The sequence below is a fragment of the Mustela nivalis genome (assembly GCF_964662115.1).
Source record: "Mustela nivalis genome assembly, chromosome: 12".
Taxonomy (NCBI): domain Eukaryota; kingdom Metazoa; phylum Chordata; class Mammalia; order Carnivora; family Mustelidae; genus Mustela; species Mustela nivalis.
In genome coordinates, this window is record NC_139031.1 from 6,398,628 (window position 1) to 6,417,588 (window position 18,961).

General features: G+C 54.3%; 1 protein-coding gene and 1 long non-coding RNA gene across 5 annotated transcripts; both read right to left on the reverse strand.

Moving 5' to 3' along the window:
- Nucleotides 1-342: 342 nt before the first annotated feature.
- ZNF783 (zinc finger protein 783) lies at nucleotides 343-17,295 on the reverse strand. Of its 4 annotated transcripts, none has more exons than XM_082693557.1 (7): nucleotides 17,108-17,295; nucleotides 14,354-14,752; nucleotides 14,140-14,266; nucleotides 13,852-13,980; nucleotides 6,543-6,671; nucleotides 5,380-5,472; nucleotides 343-3,503 (listed from the first exon to the last, which is right to left on the reverse strand). In XM_082693557.1, exons 1-7 carry the CDS (start codon nucleotides 17,129-17,131, stop codon nucleotides 2,665-2,667), a joined length of 1,740 nt encoding a protein of 579 aa, XP_082549683.1. In that variant the 5' UTR covers nucleotides 17,132-17,295; the 3' UTR covers nucleotides 343-2,664. The 4 variants fall into 4 exon arrangements, with proteins under 4 accessions (XP_082549683.1, XP_082549682.1, XP_082549685.1 ...); XM_082693556.1 differs by having other exon boundaries at nucleotides 6,486-6,671; nucleotides 17,108-17,261; XM_082693559.1 differs by lacking the exon at nucleotides 5,380-5,472 and having other exon boundaries at nucleotides 17,108-17,261.
- On the reverse strand, nucleotides 15,870-16,921 carry LOC309845506. Its single transcript, XR_014301314.1, has 2 exons — nucleotides 16,530-16,921; nucleotides 15,870-16,052 (listed from the first exon to the last, which is right to left on the reverse strand). It is a non-coding gene; the product is annotated as an uncharacterized lncRNA (long non-coding RNA).
- Nucleotides 17,296-18,961: the final 1,666 nt, after the last annotated feature.

The window sequence follows — 18,961 nt, forward strand, 5'->3', positions numbered from 1 at the left end:
GCGAGCGCTGCGTCGGTGTCGCGGTAGCCCCAGCAGGCGGAGCCCTGCCCCGAGTGGGACCCGCCCCGCGTCCCGGAGCCCGCTCCTCATTGGCCAGTCCTGGAAGCTCCGCCCCCAGCACCTGCGCCCCGGAGGCCGGGAGTCGGTCTCCCACTGGTCAGGGAGAGGTCCCGCCCCCGCAGGGGACTCCCAGGGTGGGCGGGGCTAGCGGCTGAAGGGGCGTGGCGCGGGGGTCGCTCCCGCGCCTGGTTGCTGCCTGAGGGCCCCGGGCCTGTGCTGCCCCGCACAGGCCCGCCGAAGGGCTGACTCCCGGAGCGCAAGCAACAGACCATGCGCACTCACTCAACTCAACATATTTATTGAGCACTGATGAAGGCAAAGGGCCGCCACCGTCACAGTTCCTAAGGGCCTGTTTCCAAACAAGGAAGCCAAGACACAGAGCTAGGAGCCAGTCGAAGGCCCAACGGGTTTCTAGCTGCCAGCTTCTGGAGCACCACTCTGCTCCCGCACCACGCTGCACGCGCGGCTCCTTTCGGTGTGAAGAATGTTCTCTGAAAACCTATCGAGTGCCAGGCAAGCTCATAAGGCCCAGCCAGGAACCAGCACCCTGAGTGATTTGGAAGAAATGAGAGGGCCTGTGTCCAGCGATCACCCCTGGTTTGTACTATTGCTAGAGTACCCGTGTTTACACAGTACATTTAGCCTTAGAAGGGTCTAGGACTTTCGAGCCTTGAGGCATCCCCAGGGAACACCCAAGTCTAACTCTTACAGGGAAGAGGAAGGCTCAGAGCAGCTCCATTTGCACCATATCCTGTATGAACACTTGGTGACAGCCCAGCCCTGACTTGGGGGGGGTGCCCTGGTGAGGGTTGGGGATGCCAGAGGAGACGAGCAGAATGCATAGCTGGGGAGGGTGGCAGCCCTTCCTCCCAAGCCCAGGGGAGCTTGGCTGGGCTCTCACCGACTTGCATACTCACTCTTGCCCCAGAGATGATGGCAATGTTCCCATCTGCCCCCAACTCTGTTCAGGACTTTGGGAGAGAGGAGAGGGTCAGAGGGACAAGAAGAAGTGGCACAGCCAGGGACCCAGACGCCTGGAAGCAGGTCTGAATGCTGGCCACTTCACGTAGTGCCAAGGCCAATAAGACAACAAACTAGCTGAGGACACAGTACTCCAGTTCCAAATCACCCAAACCAAGGGTTGCTCTCTAGGCAGCACCCAAAGTGGTGTGACCGAAGAGGCACAGATGCAAGCTGCCACCAAGACTTCTCCAGGACACCTAACGCTATTGCTTGAAATCCTACAGTCCGAACCTCATTGCTTTGGTAAGAATTTGTTCCACTGACCTACAAAGGGCTCCTTGCGGATATAGCCCAACGGGAAAGTCTCACCTCGCTCTGCACCCGAGACCTTCCACTCACTCTAGAAAATAAAGGTCCTTCCTGAGGGATTCTGACTTGGGCAAAGAGCTGGAGATGAACATGGAAGAGAAGGGGGGCCCTGAACTTGAAAAGAGGATACAACCAGGCTTCCTATCTGCCCCACTGCCTCTTAATCTTTTGCGACCCCGAAAACGCTAAGGTGAGGTAGAATGCACCGGGGTCATTACCCCCTCTGACAGGTGAGGAACATGACGCAGGAGATGGTTAAAGAAACCCACCCCTGTCTCTTGGACTATCTCTGCTACCAGCCCCAAGTTCTTGGAACATACCACTCCTTTAACATGACAGCTCAGGCCGCGGAAGCACAGGAATCCAGCCTGGCTTCCCAGCCTCACCCACATCAGAAGCTTCCTCTCCGGGAGGAGTTTCCTGGGCTGGGTCTGCATCTCCCCCACCCTCTAAGTCCTCAGGCCGTGCATACCCATAATACTGAGACCTTGGGGGAAGGGTCCACCACTCCAGGCCTCAGTTTCCCCTCTCAACTAATAACCAAAATCAATCATGGATGTTGGGATGTTGGGAAGCACTCTGGGTCAAAGAATGCACACCCAGGATCGCAGCCTGTGTCAGAGCAGCAGCCAAGCCCCCACCAATACCTGGGCTGATCTGGACAGCCCCTCCACCATCCCCACACACAAGGAGGTAGCAGAATAGTTCCTGCCCCTCAGGGCTCCTGGTCCCCTTTGCAACCACACGTAACCCTTAAAAAAACACTAGAAAAACTCCGTGAGGAAGGGAAAAAAAGGTTTCAAAATAACACAGTAGGAAAACTCAAATTTCCAGCGCCTATTCTTCAAACTGTCCACTCTGCTGTGACCTCTGTGTACATTAGGAACGGCAGGCCCTCCGTGTCTCCATCGCCCGCTACTGGAAGGGCCACTATCTCCAGTGCCGGTCTCAGATACCCGCCACAGTCTCTCACCAAAAGTCGGCATCCTGTATGCTTTAAGGGATCCTTTCTAAGTCAGGAATGCAGAAAAGGCAGCGAAGAGTGACAAACTCGGAAAACAGTAAGTTGAGGCATCTGGTCATACACACACAGTTACCAAAAAGGCCACTGCTTCCCATCTGAATGGAAAAAAGCTCTCTCCGAAGCTATTCCAGAACTAGTCCAGAACGAGGAACCAGCGCCAGACACCGGGGGAAAGGCCCGAAGGCGGACAGGAGTCCTGCTGGGGGTGCCCCGAGAGCCGGAGGGTGCCCCTACAGGCTCCTGGCCGCTCAGCCCTCCTCACTGTGGCTGGGCCGGGGTCGCGGGGGCGTCCGGGGGAGGGCCGGGGAAGTGGGGCAGGGCGGGCCCGCCTGGCCTCGGGTGTGAGTCTGCATGTGGACCGCCAGGTGGTGGTTCCGGTTGAAGGCGCGGCCGCACTGAGGGCACTGGTAGGGCCGCTCGCCCGTGTGGATGCGCTGGTGGCGGAAGAGGTCGGAGGGCCGGCGGAAGGCCTTGCCGCAGTAGGGACAGGCCGGCCAGCCCTGGCTGGTGCCCGTGTGCAGGCGCTGGTGCAGCAGCAGACTCTTCCGCTGCTGGAAGAAGCGCAGGCACTCGCTGCAGTGGTACACCTTGCCCGCCGCCGGCCGCCGCGCCAGGAGGGAGCGGCCCGCCAGGGAGCGGCGGCCTCCGGGCTCCTCGGGGAGCCAGCGGATGACTGGGCCCGGCACCACCACCTCGCCCGGCTCCAGAGTGGAGGGGGCCTCCCCCCAGCCAGGGGGCGAGCTCCCCGGAGTCTCCCTGGGCTCCTCCTCCGCGTGCGTCCGCTGGTGAATGGTCAGGTTAATCTTCAAGCGGAAACTCTGCCCACAGTCAGGGCAGGGGAAGGTCCGCTCTCGCCTGCGAGGGAGGATGCGGGGCGGCTCCCCCAGAGCTCCAGGGGCCCGCGGGTCCCCCACCCGCACCCGTGGCACCCCTGCCGCACGCAGCCGACAGGGGCCCTCGGTCCTGCTCCTGGGCCCCTTGGCCATCCTACACACGGGCTGGCTGTGGGACTCGCCCAGGAAGAGCTGCTCGGGTATCATCTCGTCCTCGGACTGGGCCTCTGTCTTGATGAGCACGCTGCCACCGCCTGGAGAAAGGAATCTCCATTAACTTCAAGCGGGCCACACTGGTGCCCACCGAGGCCACGCCACCCAGCCCGGGGCTCCAAGCACAGCCCTAGCCGGATCGGCAGCCCCCTGCTCCCGTCTTCACCGAGCCCTTTCTCCTGCAGGTTGCTCACAGCACACACACCAGCGACCCTGTTCCCTTGGCCCTACCCAGCGGCCACTGTCGCCTGAGCAGCCCCCCACTGGCTGTTTGCTGTCACACGGCCCATTCCTGGAGGCCAAGCAATGGACATCCGGAGAAAGGAGACAAAGCCGCAAAACCAGAAGCCAGGGCGCCAGGGGTCAGAGGGCAGACGGCGTTAAAGCAAACAGGTAGATGATGCGGGGGAGACCCTGCACGGAGATACGTTGGCTACATCGACCCCTAGGAGTTCTGACGATGTCAGTTCCCTTCGGTGAATGACAGTGAGCCCTGGGGCCGCTGAGGCAGGTGAGGAGCCTCAGGCCCAGAGGAGGCTGGCGTTTCAGCCACACTCGGAGCTGCTCATCCAAGTAACAAATCCACCTGAGCATCAGCTCCCTGTCTGGCACCTGCTCTCCGGGGACAGGCGGCAGGCGCAAGGACCTCGGCTTCCTGGCTGGACCTCAGTGTGAGTCAGCACTTGACCGGGAGACGGGACTGAGGCTGGGAACTGCCAGGACAGAGGAGAGGGCGGGGACTCGGAGGCAACACATGGCCCCGGTGCTGGGAAGGAAGATCCCGGCCACAGGCCCTGCCTGCAACACCGGCACTCTCGGAGATCCTTCACTGCTGTTCTCACTGCTGTTCCCCTCTGGGCTTTTCTGGAATCAGCCCCGACTGGCTTCTCTGACCTCCCCCCGAGCCCAGCATCTCAGACACTGCAACCCACGGTCTGTTTGAAGACTGACAGTGAACCTTACCCTCTGCCTATTAGAACGAAACCTTTAGCCCTTTACGAGCGATTTCCAAGGTCCAGAGCAAGAGGGAGTTCACTTCTTGCTGAAGCATGAATTTAAATCCCACCCCAGAGACTCTGCTAACTGCCGAACCTTCCAGACCAGCACCTGATGTCAAGACCTCGGGGTTCTTTGCTCAAGTCCAGCTTCCCAGCAACCCTCACAAGTAACTCCGGACAAAACTTTGGTTTCTATGTTGGACATGACCCTGCCATTTGTAATTTAGTCCCACAGCTACAGAATCAGTTAAGAGTCTCTAAGAAGCATCTGAACTTTGCATCTGAAGTGTTGCATTTAATGGGCTACCGTGGTATTCCTAAACTTGGGGATTAGTGTGGGTCTCCGGCCCGATTCCATGTGAAGGCCAAGGTTCCCAGACCTCTTCACCTGAAGCCCATCTCCAGCTTGGACGCCCACCATGCCACAACCCCAACGTGCCCACATCTCACCTCTGCCTCCCATCAAAGCAGAATGGAACCAGGTAAGAACTGGATCCCTTTCTCTCAGGGCAGAAAACCACCCCAAAGCTGGAATGGGCGATAATTGCTACATTTTTTCCTGTTCATCAGGGTGTAAGCCCGGTTTTGTGGCCTCTAGGCAGGGGACCTGAATTTAAATCATAGACCACCGCATACAAACTCTGAGACATCCGAGGCTGTGCGCCGGGACCATTCACAGGGTTGCCGTGAGGCCCTTCTGTCACCAGACCCCGAACCTGGTGCGCGCAGCCTGTGTTCGAGCAGCACCTTCCCACCAGGCCAGACACGATGGGGGACGACCAGGACCTAGGTCGGGGTCGCAAAGAGCCCCAGGGCAAAAGGACCTGGGAAAGAGGCAGGGACCCCTAGGAAGAGGCACCTTCCTGGGGCCCACTGCGCCGCCTCCCACCCCACAGCCAAGGGCCCCTCCGTCACTCACCTGGCCCCATGCCGGGCAGCCTCTCTCCGGGAGGGGATGTTGGAGACTCCCCACCTGAAAATTCTTGCTCCTGTTTAACCGCGGCTGGAGGCCCTGTGCGAGAGACACTGTGAGGGCCCTTCCCGACACCGGGCTCGTGCAGGACCGCACAGGCTCCAAGCAGACCCCGCATATGCTTGAACGCCTGCTCTGTCCAGAGGACTGCTCGCTCCATGGCCTCTGCTTCGGAGGCGAGAGGAAAGCTGTGAAGGCCATGCCCCCAGTTCCCATCTGGGCCAGCGCGAACAACTCCGTCACCCTCACGGACCGCCGAAGGACAGAGGGTTTGGGGAGGCCCCTGGGGCCCGGCGCCAGGTCTGCAGGGGAGCAGGGACAAAGAGAAGGTCCCCTCTGCTTACACACTGGCTGGGCAGGAGGGCACCGGGGAAAGAGGGACAGTCACCCCGCCCCCCACCCCCGCCCCAGGGAGCTCATAGTCACTGGAGGGAAAGCAACCGAGACTGAAAAGTCAGGCCCGTGGGAGCGAGGAGGAAGAGGAGGAAGAGGGCAGGAGAAGGCGGGCTAGCAAAGCCAAGCTGCAGGCAGACCACAGGGCTCTGGAGTAAATGCCACGGGTGAGGCCAAATGCCCTCCGAGCTGTGCTCTATTCTGTGAAAGGACGGACAGGAGCTTCCTTCACACACGAGCAGACAGAGAGCACTGGAAAGGCGGCCGGAAGCCAGAGGGTCCCCCACAGCCTCCAGAGAGAGGACGTTTGCTGAGGAACGAATGCACATGCCAGCACCGTGCTAGGCCCAGGACACAGACCGCCCGGTTAACGGGACCATCGCAGGAGGCCGGAGCAGGCCCAGAACCCGCCTTCGTGTGCCCTTCCCCTCGCTGCAGCCCGGCCGGAGGGCCTGGCCCCTAGCAGGCCTCAGGAACCCACACTTTGGCTCAGCCCATTTTCTCCTGCGAAAAACGCCCTTCGTTCCCAGCTAAAATCTACGCTTCCTCCTCTAAGGCCTGTCGCAGGGTCCCCTTCCCAGGAAGCCCGTCCAGCTCGGCCAAGCCTGGTGTCCGTCATCTGTCCCCCTGTCACGCTTCAGCACATTACTCAGCAGCACCTGTCTGGTCGTGTGTCAAGATGCTCTTCGCACGGCGGCCCGGTGGCCCTCGCTCACCCGTGCTTGCTCCAGGGATGGTCACTCTCGTCTCGGAGTCTTGCTGGCGCCTGGTGACCTGCTCTTCTTTTGGTTCTTCCCGGGCAGGGCTGACGGGGCCGAGGTTGTGCTCTGGACGTGGAGGGACGCCTGGAAAATGCAACTCAGTGATGCCAAGGACAACACAGAGATCCCTCCCGGTGGCAGGAGCCTGTGGCGCAGCCGCCTGCGGTCACCGGGACTGGGGGGCATCAGGTCAAACACTGGCTGGGACATTTAAGTGGACTTCACGGATCCCTCGTGGCTAAAAGAGAAGGAAAAGATACAGCACAGTAATGTCTGAGCGTACCAGACAAGTCGTGTGGCTTGTTAGGGCGTCCCGGCTCAGAACAATGCAACAGTGGCTTCCGGGCCCAAGTCCTGTGCCACCCTGATGTATAGAGATCCCCCTGGAAGCACCCCAAGATTCTCATCGGCGGTTCTGGGTAGGCCTAGGAATTATGCATTTCTTGAAAAAGATTTTATTGTATTTATTTTTAAAGATTTTACTTATTTGAGAGACGGAGACAGTGAATGTGTGCACGCACGAGCAAGGGGAGGGGCAGAGAGAGAGGAGAAGCAGGTTCCCCACTGAGCGGGGAGCCCGACATGCGCCTTGATCCTGAGGTCCTAGGATCATGACCCGAGCCAAAAGCAGACGCTTAACCAACTAAGTTACACAGGTGCCCCTGCAGTTTTGTTTTTTTTAAAGATGTAACATATCTGAGAGAGATATCATATCATGTGCGAACATGAGTGGGGAGAGGGAGAGACAGAGGGAGAGGGAGAGAGAGGGAGGGGGCAGAGAGAAGCAGGCTCCCTGCTGAGCACAGAGGCTGACACGGCACTCAATCCCAGGACCCTGAGATGATGACCCGAGCCAAAGTCAGATGCATAACCGAACGAGCCACCTGGGCGCCCATTAGCTGCATTTTAAAAAAGGTCCTAGGTCAAAAGAGATGAACACAGAGTTCACAGAGTTAGAAATTTAAATGGCCCATAAATAAAAGGATACTCACCCCCCCTCATGTAAGAGAGGTATCATGAAAAATACACTGCTAATGGGGCGCCTGGGTGGCTCAGTCGTTAAGCATGTGTCTTCGGCTCAGGTCATGATCCCAGGGTCCTGAGATGGAGCCCTGCATCGGGCTCCCTGTTCAGTAGGGAGCCTGCTTCTCCCTCCCCTGCTATGCTTGCACACTCTCTCTCTCTGTCAAATCAGTAAATAAAATCTTAAAAAAAACAAAACAAAACAAAAAACACTGTTGGGGCACCTGGATGGCTCAGTCAGTTGGGAGCCCCGGGATCAGGTCCCACATCAGGCTCCCCAATCAGCAGGGAGTCTGCTTTTCCCTCTGACCCTCCCCCATCTTGAGCTCTCTCTCTCTCTCAAATAATTAAAATCTAAAAAAAACCAACTAAACAAACAACTGCTGCCGGGGTGCCGAGGGTCTCAGTCATTTAAACATCTGCCTTCAGCTCAGGTCATGATCCCAGGGTCCTGAGATCAAACCCTGCATTGGGTGCCCTGCTCAATGGGGAGTCTGCTTCTCCCTCTCCCTCTGCCACCCCACCCCCTCATGCTCTCTCTCTCTCAAATAAATAAATGAAATCTTGGGGGGGAAAAAAAGGATTAAATACCATGACCAAGTAGAGTATATTCCTGGAATGCAATGTTAGTTCAGCATACGAAACAAAACCAACAGAACACACCACATTAACAGAATGAAGGGAAAACACCTCGGGAAAACATCTCAGTTAATGCAGAAAAAGCATCTGACAAAATTCAACACCCTTCCATGATAAAACCATTCAAAAGACCAGACACAGAAACTATCTCAACATAATAAAAGCCATATATGAAAAACCAACAGTGAACAGCACATTCAATGGTCAAAGAATGAAAGCTTTTCCCCTAAGATTAGGAACAAGGCAAAATGTCCACTTTTACCACCCATTCAACAAAGGACTGGAAGCCCTGGCCAGAGCAAGTTAACAAGAAACAAAAATAAATAACATCCAAATTGGAAAGGAGGAAATAAAATTATCTCTTCAAAGATGAAATATGCAGAAAAGCCTAAAGATTCCACAAAGAACTGTAGGGACTAGCAAATTAATTCAACAAAGTACCAGGACAAAAGTCAATATATAAAAATTAGTATTTCTATACACTAATAACAAGCAATTTGAAAAGAAAATTACAGAAACAATTCCACTTACAATAGTATCAAAAAGAATGAAAGCCTCAGGAATTATTTAACTGGGGCACCTGGGTGCCTCAGTGGGTTAAGCCTCTGCCTTTGGCTCAGGTCATGATCTCAGGGTCCTGGAATCAAGCCCCGCTTCAGGCTCTCTGTTCAGCAGGGAGCCTGCTTCCCCCCTCTCTCTGCCTGCCACTCTGCCTACTTGTGATCTCTGTCATTCTGCCAAATAAATAAATAAAATCTTTAAAAAAAAAAAAAAAGGAACTATTTAACCAAGGAGGTGAAAGACTTTTACAACGAAAACTACAAAACACTGCAGAAAGAAACTAAAGGCATAATAAGTAAATGGAAACATACCATGTTCATGGATTGGAAGGCTTAATATTGTTTATATTAACTACCAAAGTGACTTACAGATTCAATGCAATCTCTATCAAAGTCTCAATGGCATTTTTTACAGAAAGAGAAAAACCCCATCCTAAAATTCATATGGAATCTCAAGGGACCCCAAAGAGTGAAAACAATATTAAGGAGGAAGAACAAAGTGGAATGACTTCCTAACTTCAAAACTTACAAAGACACTGTAATCAAAACAGTGTGGTAGTACTAGCATCAATAGAATAAATAAACAGAACTAAGTCATAAACATTCACATAGCTAGTCAAGTGACATTTTAGAAGCATCTCAAGACCACTCAAAGGGGAATGGACAGTCTTTTCAACAAATGGTGCTGGGAAAACTGCATATCCACATACAAAAGAATAAAAGATCTTTATCTAACTCCATATATAAAAACTAACTCAAAGGAATCAAAGATCTAAATGTAAGAGCTAAAACATAAAACTCTTAGAAGAGGGGCGCCTGGGTGGCTCAATCAGTTGGGCATCTGTCTTTGGCTTAGGTCATGATCCTGGAGTCCTGGGATGGAGCCCCGCATAGGGCTCCTTGCTTATCAGGGAGCCTGTTTCTCCCTCTCCCCCTGCCTTGTCTCCCCCTGCATTGTGCTCTCTCATTCTCTGTCAAATAAATAAATAAATAAATAAAATCCTTTTTAAAAAATGATTATCTATAGGGACAAGGGAGTAAGAATGGAAATAAGACTTTCCTGAATGCATCCTTTTAAACCATTCTGACTTTGCAAACATAACATGCCTTATATATTCAAAACATTAAATGAAAAGGTAAAAAGAGCTATTTCTAAACACCTAAAAATAGGGCCACCTGTGTGGCTCAGTCAGTTAATCCTCTGCCTTCAGCTGGGGTCATGATCCCAAGGTCCTGGGATAAGCCGCACACTTCTCTCTGCTCAGCAGGAGGCCTGCTTCTCCCTCTCTCTCTCTCCCTCTGCTTGTGCTTCCTCCTTGCTATGTCTCTCTCTGTCAAATAAACAAAATCTTTAAAAAAATTTGTTTAAATCTTTTTAAAATAAATAAATAATCTAAAAATAAATAGAAACAAATGAACTTAACTGTATATCAAGTTGGTGATATAACCCCATAGAGAAAATAATTATTTCAAGTGCCTTTAAAAGGCATTACTTCGGGGGCCCTGGGTGGCTCAGTTAAGCGTCTGCCTCTGGCTCAGGTCACTGTCCCAGGGTCCTGGGATTGAGCCCCGCATCAGAGTCCCTGCTCAGCAGGGAGCCTGCTTCTCCTTCTCCCACGCCCTCTGTTTGTTTTCCTTCTCTCACTGTGTCTCTGTCAAATGAATAAATAAATCTTTAAAAAAAGTAGAAGAAAATAAAAATAAAAGGCATTACTTTGTCTGTAAGTCCTGAATGGAATATGTTCAGAGGACAAAAAGAGCTGCAAAAAAATTTCAGCCTTCAATCAAGAGTCTAATTGTTTAAGATTTCCATGTAAAAGAAAAGTAATATTCAAGTATAAGATCAAAGAACATTAAATTTGAATAAGAAATATCACTATGAACTCATGATATTTTCCCTTCCAAAAATACTTTTTTTTTAAAGATTTTATTTATCCACTTGACAGAGAAAGAGATCACAAGTAGGCAGAGCAGCAGGCAGAGAGAGAGGGAAGCAGGCTCCCTGCTGAGCAGAGAGCCCGACCCAGGGCTCCATCCCAGGACCCTGAGATCATGACCAGAGCCGAAGGCAGAGGCTTAACCCACTGAGCCACCCAGGCGCCCCCAAAATACATTATTTTCTAGGGCTCTCTGCTTGGTGGGAAACCTGCTTCCCATCCCCCTCTCTCTGCCTGCCTCTCTGCCTACTTGTGATCTCTGTCTGTCAAATAAATAAATAATATCTTTTTTTATTATATCTTTTTCTTTTTTTTTTTTTTTTTAGATTTTATTTATTTGTCAGAGAGAGAGAGGGGGAGAGAGCAAGCACAGGCAGACAGAATGGCAGGCAGAGGCAGACGGAGAAGCAGACTCCCTGCCAAGCAGGGAGCCCGATGTGGGACTCGATCCCAGGACGCTGGGATCATGACCTTTGCTGAAGGCAGCTGCTTAACCAACTGAGCCACCCAGGCATCCATAAATAAATAAAATCTTTTAAAAAAAACATATTTTCTAAAAAAAAAAAAAAAAAATTTCTTTTTTCTGAAAAGGCCTAGATGTAATGCTAAAATTTAGCAATCACTAGCACTCATATTGAGGTATCCAAATATCCTTTGCCACTGAACCAAAACTCCTTGGAGAAATTTGTATTCCAGGTCTGAGGCAGGAAATACACTAGATGATTCTAGAACATCTTATGGTATCCGAAAGCCACTGAAGTCACATCAAAATGACCTCAGGGACAACTTGAAAGGGCTCCCATGAGCTAAAGATGGGACAATTTAAGCACAAAAAATAATGGCTGCAAACGACTGGCATATATAAAATATTTAAAAGTCTCTGAAGTCATTTAAAAAAGACAGAAAATTAAAAAAAAAAAAAAAGCCCAAGTACTGGTCACCTTTAAAGGCTCCTAAGGGAGTAACTTCACTGTGATAACTGATAAAGAAAAAGAATTAAGCTTCTATCCTGCCTCTTCTGTACAGACTCTATTTCAGGGTAACTAAGAGTTGATTAGGGAAAGTACTGTTTGTAAAAGAATTTCACCGATGCAGTGCCCAAGTATGACAGACTCTCCCCATTTTGCAACCCTAAGGGAATAACAAATCTGGGGAACAACGTTCAATGACCGGTAAAATCAGCAGGGGAGAAGGTGATGGGGCGCTCGGCAACAGAAAACAGAGCCCAGGACCTCCAGACGGCACGAGGACGGAGCCTCGGTGCCTGGAGCCGAGGGCCCTGCTGGCAGGGAGTACACGCCACCACCTCTGAAGCCATGTGGCCCGTGAGGTTGAACCTGAACCCAAAGAAGCCTCCTGATTTACCAGTTTAGAGGAAATGCAAGAAAGAGAAGAACAATAAATGACACCAAACCCAGAATACGGGAAATGATGAAATAATGGCATTTGAAAAGATAAACGACTTTACGGCGAGCCTGGGTGGCTCAGCAGGTTAAGCCTCTGCCTTCAGCTCAGGTCATGATGTCGGGATCCTGGGATCGAGCCCCGCATCACGCTCTCTGCATGGTGGGGACTCTGCTTGGCCCTCTGCCTGCTGCTCCCCCTGCTTGTGTTCGCTCTCTCTCTCTGACAAATAAATAAAACATTAAAAAAAAAGATAAATGAGATTAGAATGTCAACAAATAAATAATATTCAAGAGGGGGAGGGGAGGGTGGGCATGAACAGAGGTGCGGAGCGACAGAAGGCAGCAACGTGTGTGCCCAGGAAGGCAGTGCCAGGCCACAAGGTGGGGAAGCCCGGAGCACGCGCCCAGTGACAGATGGCAGACTCGAAAGGTCGCACACAGTAGGACTCCATTCACGTGCAATGTCCAGAACAGGCGAATCTAAGACACAAGAGGGCAGATGAGTAGTTGCCTTGGACTGGGGAGCAGCGGGAGGGAAACAGGAAGTCAACACCACGGGGACGGGCTTCTCTTTGGCTGGCAAAGAAAGTTCCAGCTGTGGTGAGGGTACACAGCTGTGAGGAAGAGTGACACTGAGCTGTATACTCCAATCCGGGAACTGCCGGGGATGCTAACTTTATCTCAACAAGGCTGTTAAATTTGGGGCGGGAGGGGGGCTTTTTATAAATCGAATGCAACAGGTGGACTTCAGTGTCCCTGCATCAGGACCCGCCACCTACAGCCAACAGTTTTGAGACACTCGGGGAAAAGAGCACGCAGATGCGGGGCCGGTGTTCACCCGCTGCTTCCGACACTGGTAGCGGGATTAGACGGGGAAGCCAACGCCCGATCGCCGCCCCACACGGGTGACGCTCACACGGACGTCCGGCACTCCTCCCTACCTCCATTTATTTTTTAAAATTTAACCTTTTAGGGCCCCTGGGTGGCTCAGTGGGTTAAGCCGCTGCCTTCAGCTTGGGTCATGATCCCAGGCTCCTGGGATCGAGTCCCACATCCGGCTCTCTGCTCAGCGGGGAACCTGCTTCCTCCTCTCTCTCTGCCTGCCTCTCTGCCTGCTTGTGATTTCTCTCTCTGTCAAATAAATAAATAAAATCTTAAAAAAAAAAAAATTAACCTTTTAAAGTCTCCCAGAAGACTCTGATATCAGAGTCAACTTGGGAACCGCAGGTCCCTTACCACACCAGCTATGGGGACCAAGTCGGCCCTGGACTCCCCCCGGGAGGCCCGTGTCCACACAGGGAAGCCGTAGGTGACGGGCATTTACAGCCGCAGGCTCACATGGGGGAGCAGAGGAGGAGGGGGCGAGCTAGAGGGGCAGCAGGAGAGCTGCTGCTGCTCGCCGGGTCACTGGTGGCCCTACGTCCCCGCTTACACAGCACTCGGCAAGTGCTAGCCAGAGGGCTGCCGGGTCCCGGAGTCCTCACGACAACCACACAACGCCAGAACCGCTGGCCGCCCCGTTCAGAAGCCGAAACCCGACGGCTCTAAGCTCCGCCCCCGCCCCGACTAGGCTGGCCTAGGACAGAGTGGGCCCCACTTTGGGTTGAGGGCCTGTGCCCCCTCCCGGGCTCAGGGCTAGCCTGGAAAGCCCAGGAGAGCAGTGCGGCCCACTCACTCCCCTGTCCAGCCCCCCACTCACCAGGGCTTGGCCTCCTTGGCTGGGCTACCTCCCTCCTGCTTCCCTCCTCCTGGCCCCACGGGCCTCCAGGACAAGGCTCCTCTCCCCTCTCCATCCGGGTCAGGATGTCTGGTTTGGAGATGGCATAATCTACACACGGAACGGAAGGAGAGCTGGGTCAGGCCTGGACACGCGCCCCGCAGCTGCCCGCAGAGCTGGAGACACACTGAGAAGAACAGACGTCAATGCAAAGACACAGACCGCCGGAGGCCGATCTGCGGACACAGACCGGCACCTCCGCAGCCTTACCCAGGGACACCAGCATCTCGTAGTTGCCCCGCATCACGTGCTTGTAGAGCTCCTTCTGCCACTCGTCCAGCTTGCCCCACTCCGGCTCAGAGAAATACACAGCCACGTCATCAAAGGTCACGGGCACCTGGAACCACAAGGGTCACGCATGCTCACCCACTCACTTCCAGGCACGGTCCCTCGGGCTGTCCCACCCCAGGGGCCCGAGGGATACCTTGGGGGCCTCCCCCTTGCTGCCGGGGGGCAGGCGCAGGATCCAGAAATTTCGGTTCCTCAGCAGGTTCTCCATGTTCTCCAGCCGCCTCTGCAGCAGCCCGTACTCCTGCAGCAGGGTCCCCAGCACGGCCCACTTGCCCTCCAGCTGGTTCCCGAACTCCACGGCCGTCTTCTCGCAGTCCGCCAGCTTCTTCTCGGCCGTCCCCGCCCGCCCCTCCAGGGTCAGCAAGCGGGCCAGGCAGGAGTCCACCTTCTTCTCCAAGGCCTGGATGGCGGCCACCACCGTCCACAGTGTGATCTCCGTGGAGTACAGGTAAGAGTTCTCCGCGGCTGCTGGGGGTGACAGAGGAGGTGTCGAAGGGCTTTCGTCGTCTGTCTGCTTATCCCTCTCTGGAGCCTGGCCACAAGAAGAGAAAGGGGAGATGGTCTCTGAATGACCCCATCTACATGTGTACTTCAAAAAGCCTCACGATGACACCTGCCCAGGGAAGGCCCCCGCTGGGATCCTAAGGGCCAGGCAGGCAGGTGTCGAAGGGAGGCAGGGACATCAGTGAAGGTAGGAAACACTGGCTGGACCAAGGCATTAGCAAGTGGAAAACGGGTGGAAACACACGGCCAAAGACAAAAGCATCTGCGGCTCTCGGGGGGCTTCCATCTTGGACCTTAGTCTCCTCCTCCTCCTCCTCCTCTGCAGACCAAGGGACAGGCCTGGAAGCACAGAGAACATGAGCTCTGCTGCCAGAGAGCCCAGGTTCAAGCAGCAAGCCCGCCGCTCCCAAGCTGGCTGACTCTGGGCACCGTCTTCCCACACAGCTTTCAACTTCACTTCCACGTCTAGAAAACGGTCCTCACAGGAGATGATCGTGAGAATGACCCAGTCTTTGTTGAAAGCACTTAGCCCAGTGTCTAGCACGCAGTACATACTCAAGGCACGCAAGCCCCACGTGGATTCCGCTAGGACGGTAACAGTAAGGATGCAGACTATGCTGCTGTGGATGGTTTTGGCTCAGGGACGTGGCAAGAAACGGATCCCCCTGGGCTTTCTTCCTCCACCTTTTTCATTCCACTGTCCTTCGGCACCTTGGAAAGAGCTTCCAGAGTGCCTCAACTCAGCCCGGTGCTGATGCACGAGCCGGAGCGTGTGCAACAGCCCAGTCCCAGGACCTGGTGCTAAAAGCCTTTTGAGGGGGCCTGGGTGTCTCAGCTGGTTAAGCTTCAGCCTGCGGCTCAGGTCATGATCCCAGAGTCCAGGGATCAAGGCCCGTGTCCGACTCCCTACTCAGCTGGGAGTCTGCTTCTCCCTCTCCTTTCTGCTCGTGCTCTCTCTTGCTATTTCTGTCTTTCGCAAATAAATAAATAAAATATTAAAAAGAAAAGAAAAGAAGGCAGGTATGCATCTGCCTGGGTACTGGTTTGTTTCCCCCAGAAAGGACGTTCCAGAGGGTGTGTGTGATTCGCCACTGTATTCACAGCTCCTAAAAGAATGCTAGCTGCTGAATGAATGAATGAATGAATGACCCCACAATTAAACAACATTTATTCAGTAACAACTACTGGCCACCTGCCATTGTAAAGGGACCATGGGGGAATGCAGAAAAAATTATGTGGTTCTTCCTTCTCCAGGAGCAAAATTCTGTATAGAAGCAGAGTTGGGGGCAAATCATTCCTGTTGTAAAGTTTCTCGGCAATCTCAGGTACTGTAAGATGACAAAAGGAAAGGAGTAAACGGAAAGAAATGGTCAGAAAAAGTTCTGAGGGACTGGCCCCGGCTAGGTGGGAGCTGGTGATGTCACTAACGAAGTTCCAGAAATGCCCTGGGGGTGTATTCCTCAGGGGACAGGGCCACAAACCACAGTATTCCCACCCCCTTTCTCTCCCTGGCGCTCAGGGAATCCGAAGGGAAGCACACACCAAATTCATTAATTAAAGGAGGCGAAGTGGAAGTCCCTCGTTTCAAAGGAGCCACAAAAATCAAGGTTTCAAAAACTTCATTAAGAGGTATTAATCATGGTAGAAACCATTTACTGAGTTCTGTTTGCAAGGGATTTTCTGGTGTATCAAAAATAGCCAAAAGATTCTTTTCTCGGAATTGGGCATACTGCGCATTACCGGCCAACAGTCTAAAATAATCCAAATAACCTAATCCAACATGCCAGTCTGAGAAAAAAATCTACCGCTAGTCCCCCTCGAAAACAGCACTGGACACCTTTCTCTTCGGTAAATGTCGAACCCCGGGGCCCTCATGAGAGTGTAATCCCGAAGTTCTGGCCTAGACGTCGGGCTCGGCCTGACTCGGTGCGTGGCCTTGGGCCAGTCCCTTCCGGAGCCTCACACTCGCGCTGTCTGAAGCGCGTGGGGCTGCGCGACAGTCGTCCCTGCGTGCCTCCGGCCGGACAATGGACGGGGGTGGGGGGCAGGCGGGACACACGGCCGGCCCGCTTCAGGGCAAGGCCTGTCATCTGAAGTGCCGCTAGGAAGCAGGGCCTGTCCCCCCCACGTCGGGGCCGCCTCGCCGCGCCCCGCAGCCCAGCCTGCCGTTTGGGCCGCCCGCGCTGTCGACCCGAAAGCCCGGCCGGGACGCCAGACCCGGGGCGGCGGGGCGGACCGCGCCGGCGGGACGCGGCCGGCGCCAGCCTGGGCGGAGCAGGAGGCCGCGCGGCGGGGCCGCTCCACGGCTGCGGGGCGCCGACCCTCACGGCGGCGGCGGCGGCGGCCCCAGGCCGTCTGGGCGTCCGCGGGCCGGGGCGCTTACCCGGGCGGGCGCCGCTTCGGCCATGGCTGCTCGCGTCCCTCACTCGGCGGCTGCCCTCGGCCGGGCCTGGCGGGCCTGGCGCAGCGCGCAGGCGGCGACGGAGGCGGAGCGGAGCCGCCCAGCCTCGGAGCTGCTGCCGGGAGGCCGCGAGCTGCGTCCGAGCCACGTGCCCCGTCGGCCCTTTAAACAAGAGCTGCGCTCGCGGCCGGGCACGAGGGCGCGCACAGCGCCCCCTGCAGCCCGAAGGACCGCACGTCCGCGGCCCGCGGCCTTCTGCGCGCGCCCGCCGGCCCTCGTGGCCTCGGGGGTCCCGTACGGAGGCCGCCCGCCCGCCCTGGCCTGGGCCGCGGGAGTGGACGCCGGCGCGGCCTCCCGCAGGCCCCGGGCAGGGGCAGCTCGGGGGGCCCAGCCCTGGCCCCTAGCCCCCCTCCAGGACGCTTGGGCCCCAGCGTCCCACTTGGGAGGATCGAGTCAGGGAGCTAAGAAGCGGCCGTGCAGGACGCTGAGAAAACGTGGGAGTTCGCGTGTCGGGGCGGGGAAGGGCTGGCCTTGCCGGGGCATCAAGTGTCCGGAGCTTTCCCGCCGTAACGCCTCCGAAGGACCCAAGTGACTCGGTGTGGGTATACTCGTTGCGCCTGGCGGGGTGGGGGTCGGGTGGGGCAGAGTTTAGAACTACTGGTTGCGCGCCTGGGGGACTCAGTCGGTTCCGTGGCTGCCTTCGGCTCAGGCCGTGATCCCAGGGTCCTAGGATGGAGCCCCACATCCGGCTCCCTGCTCAACCGAGAGCCTGCGTGTGCTCTCCCTTGCCATCTCTCTCTCAAATAAATAAAATCACTAATTAATTTTTTTAAAAAAAAACCACTTGTTTGGTTTTCCAGAACAAATAGTCTCAAGAAAAATTTATTTCATTAAAAACAAACAAACAAAAATCTCTCTCTCCCTTCCCCAAATCCCCTTTTGGGAATCTTGCGTCTCCTCCTTCCCAGGGGACCTACTTGCCCAGCAGACACTCTGCTCAGGGATGCTTCGCAGCGTCCCCTGGAGCCTTCTAAGCCACACCCAGTCTTCACCTGGCCGTCAGCCACCAGGCGGGGATCTTCTGTAGCTTTGGCTCCAGGCGGAGCCAAATACAGCAACAATAATCCAACACTTAATTCGGACCTTCACACTTCTCTAATAAACCACTCAAGCTAGGACCCATCTTCCTGATCTGTAACCTAAGAGCCTTATTTTGGAAAACCAGAGTTAACCACTAAATATAAAGTAAAACGTGCTATATGCAGTTTAAGCTTTATCTTCTATCTTTCCCACATTTCCCGTTCATCTTAGTCTCAGAGCCTAGAGCCTATAAACTCTTCCCAGGGGAAATTATTCTGCAAGTCTTTTTAGTATTTTCTCTTTTTGGAGGAAGGGGAGAAAATTATTTGCCCATATTTTTGATCCAAGCAAAGGCACGGTCAGCTGACATATAAGAAAGAAACTGATACCTTCTCCAAGTAAGGTGTGCCCCTAGACTTTAGGGCAAGCTTAGGAAGTTTAAGTAATACAGTCAATATGTAGATCATTTATTGTGGGGATCTCTGTTGAAATAACCCAACCTAATAACTTACAAATGTGTGCTGAAAGCATCAAGAGTACCCTTAGGCTCTCAGGGGAGTTGATCAGACCAAAATATTAAGGATTATAAAATACTGGTAAGTTGGGGCGCCTGGGAGGCTCAGTGGGTTAAAGCCTCTGCCTTTGGCTCAGGTCATGATCTTGGGGTCCTGGGATCAAGCCCCACATCGGACTCTCTGCTCAGCGGGGAGCCTGCTTCCCCCCTCTCTCTGCCTGCCTCTCTGCCTACTTGTCATC

Bases quoted from the DNA above. Each gene is read 5' to 3' on its own strand.
- ZNF783 (XM_082693556.1), bottom strand. From the start codon at position 17,131: ATGGCCGAAGCGGCGCCCGCCCGG. The intron at 14,267-14,353 runs GTATCCCTCGGG...TTGTGGTTCCAG, and splicing joins GCAAGGGGGAGGCCCCCAAG to GTGCCCGTGACCTTTGATGA. The intron at 6,672-13,851 runs GTGAGTGGGGGG...TGCATTTTCCAG, and splicing joins GCCAAGGAGGCCAAGCCCTG to GCGTCCCTCCACGTCCAGAG.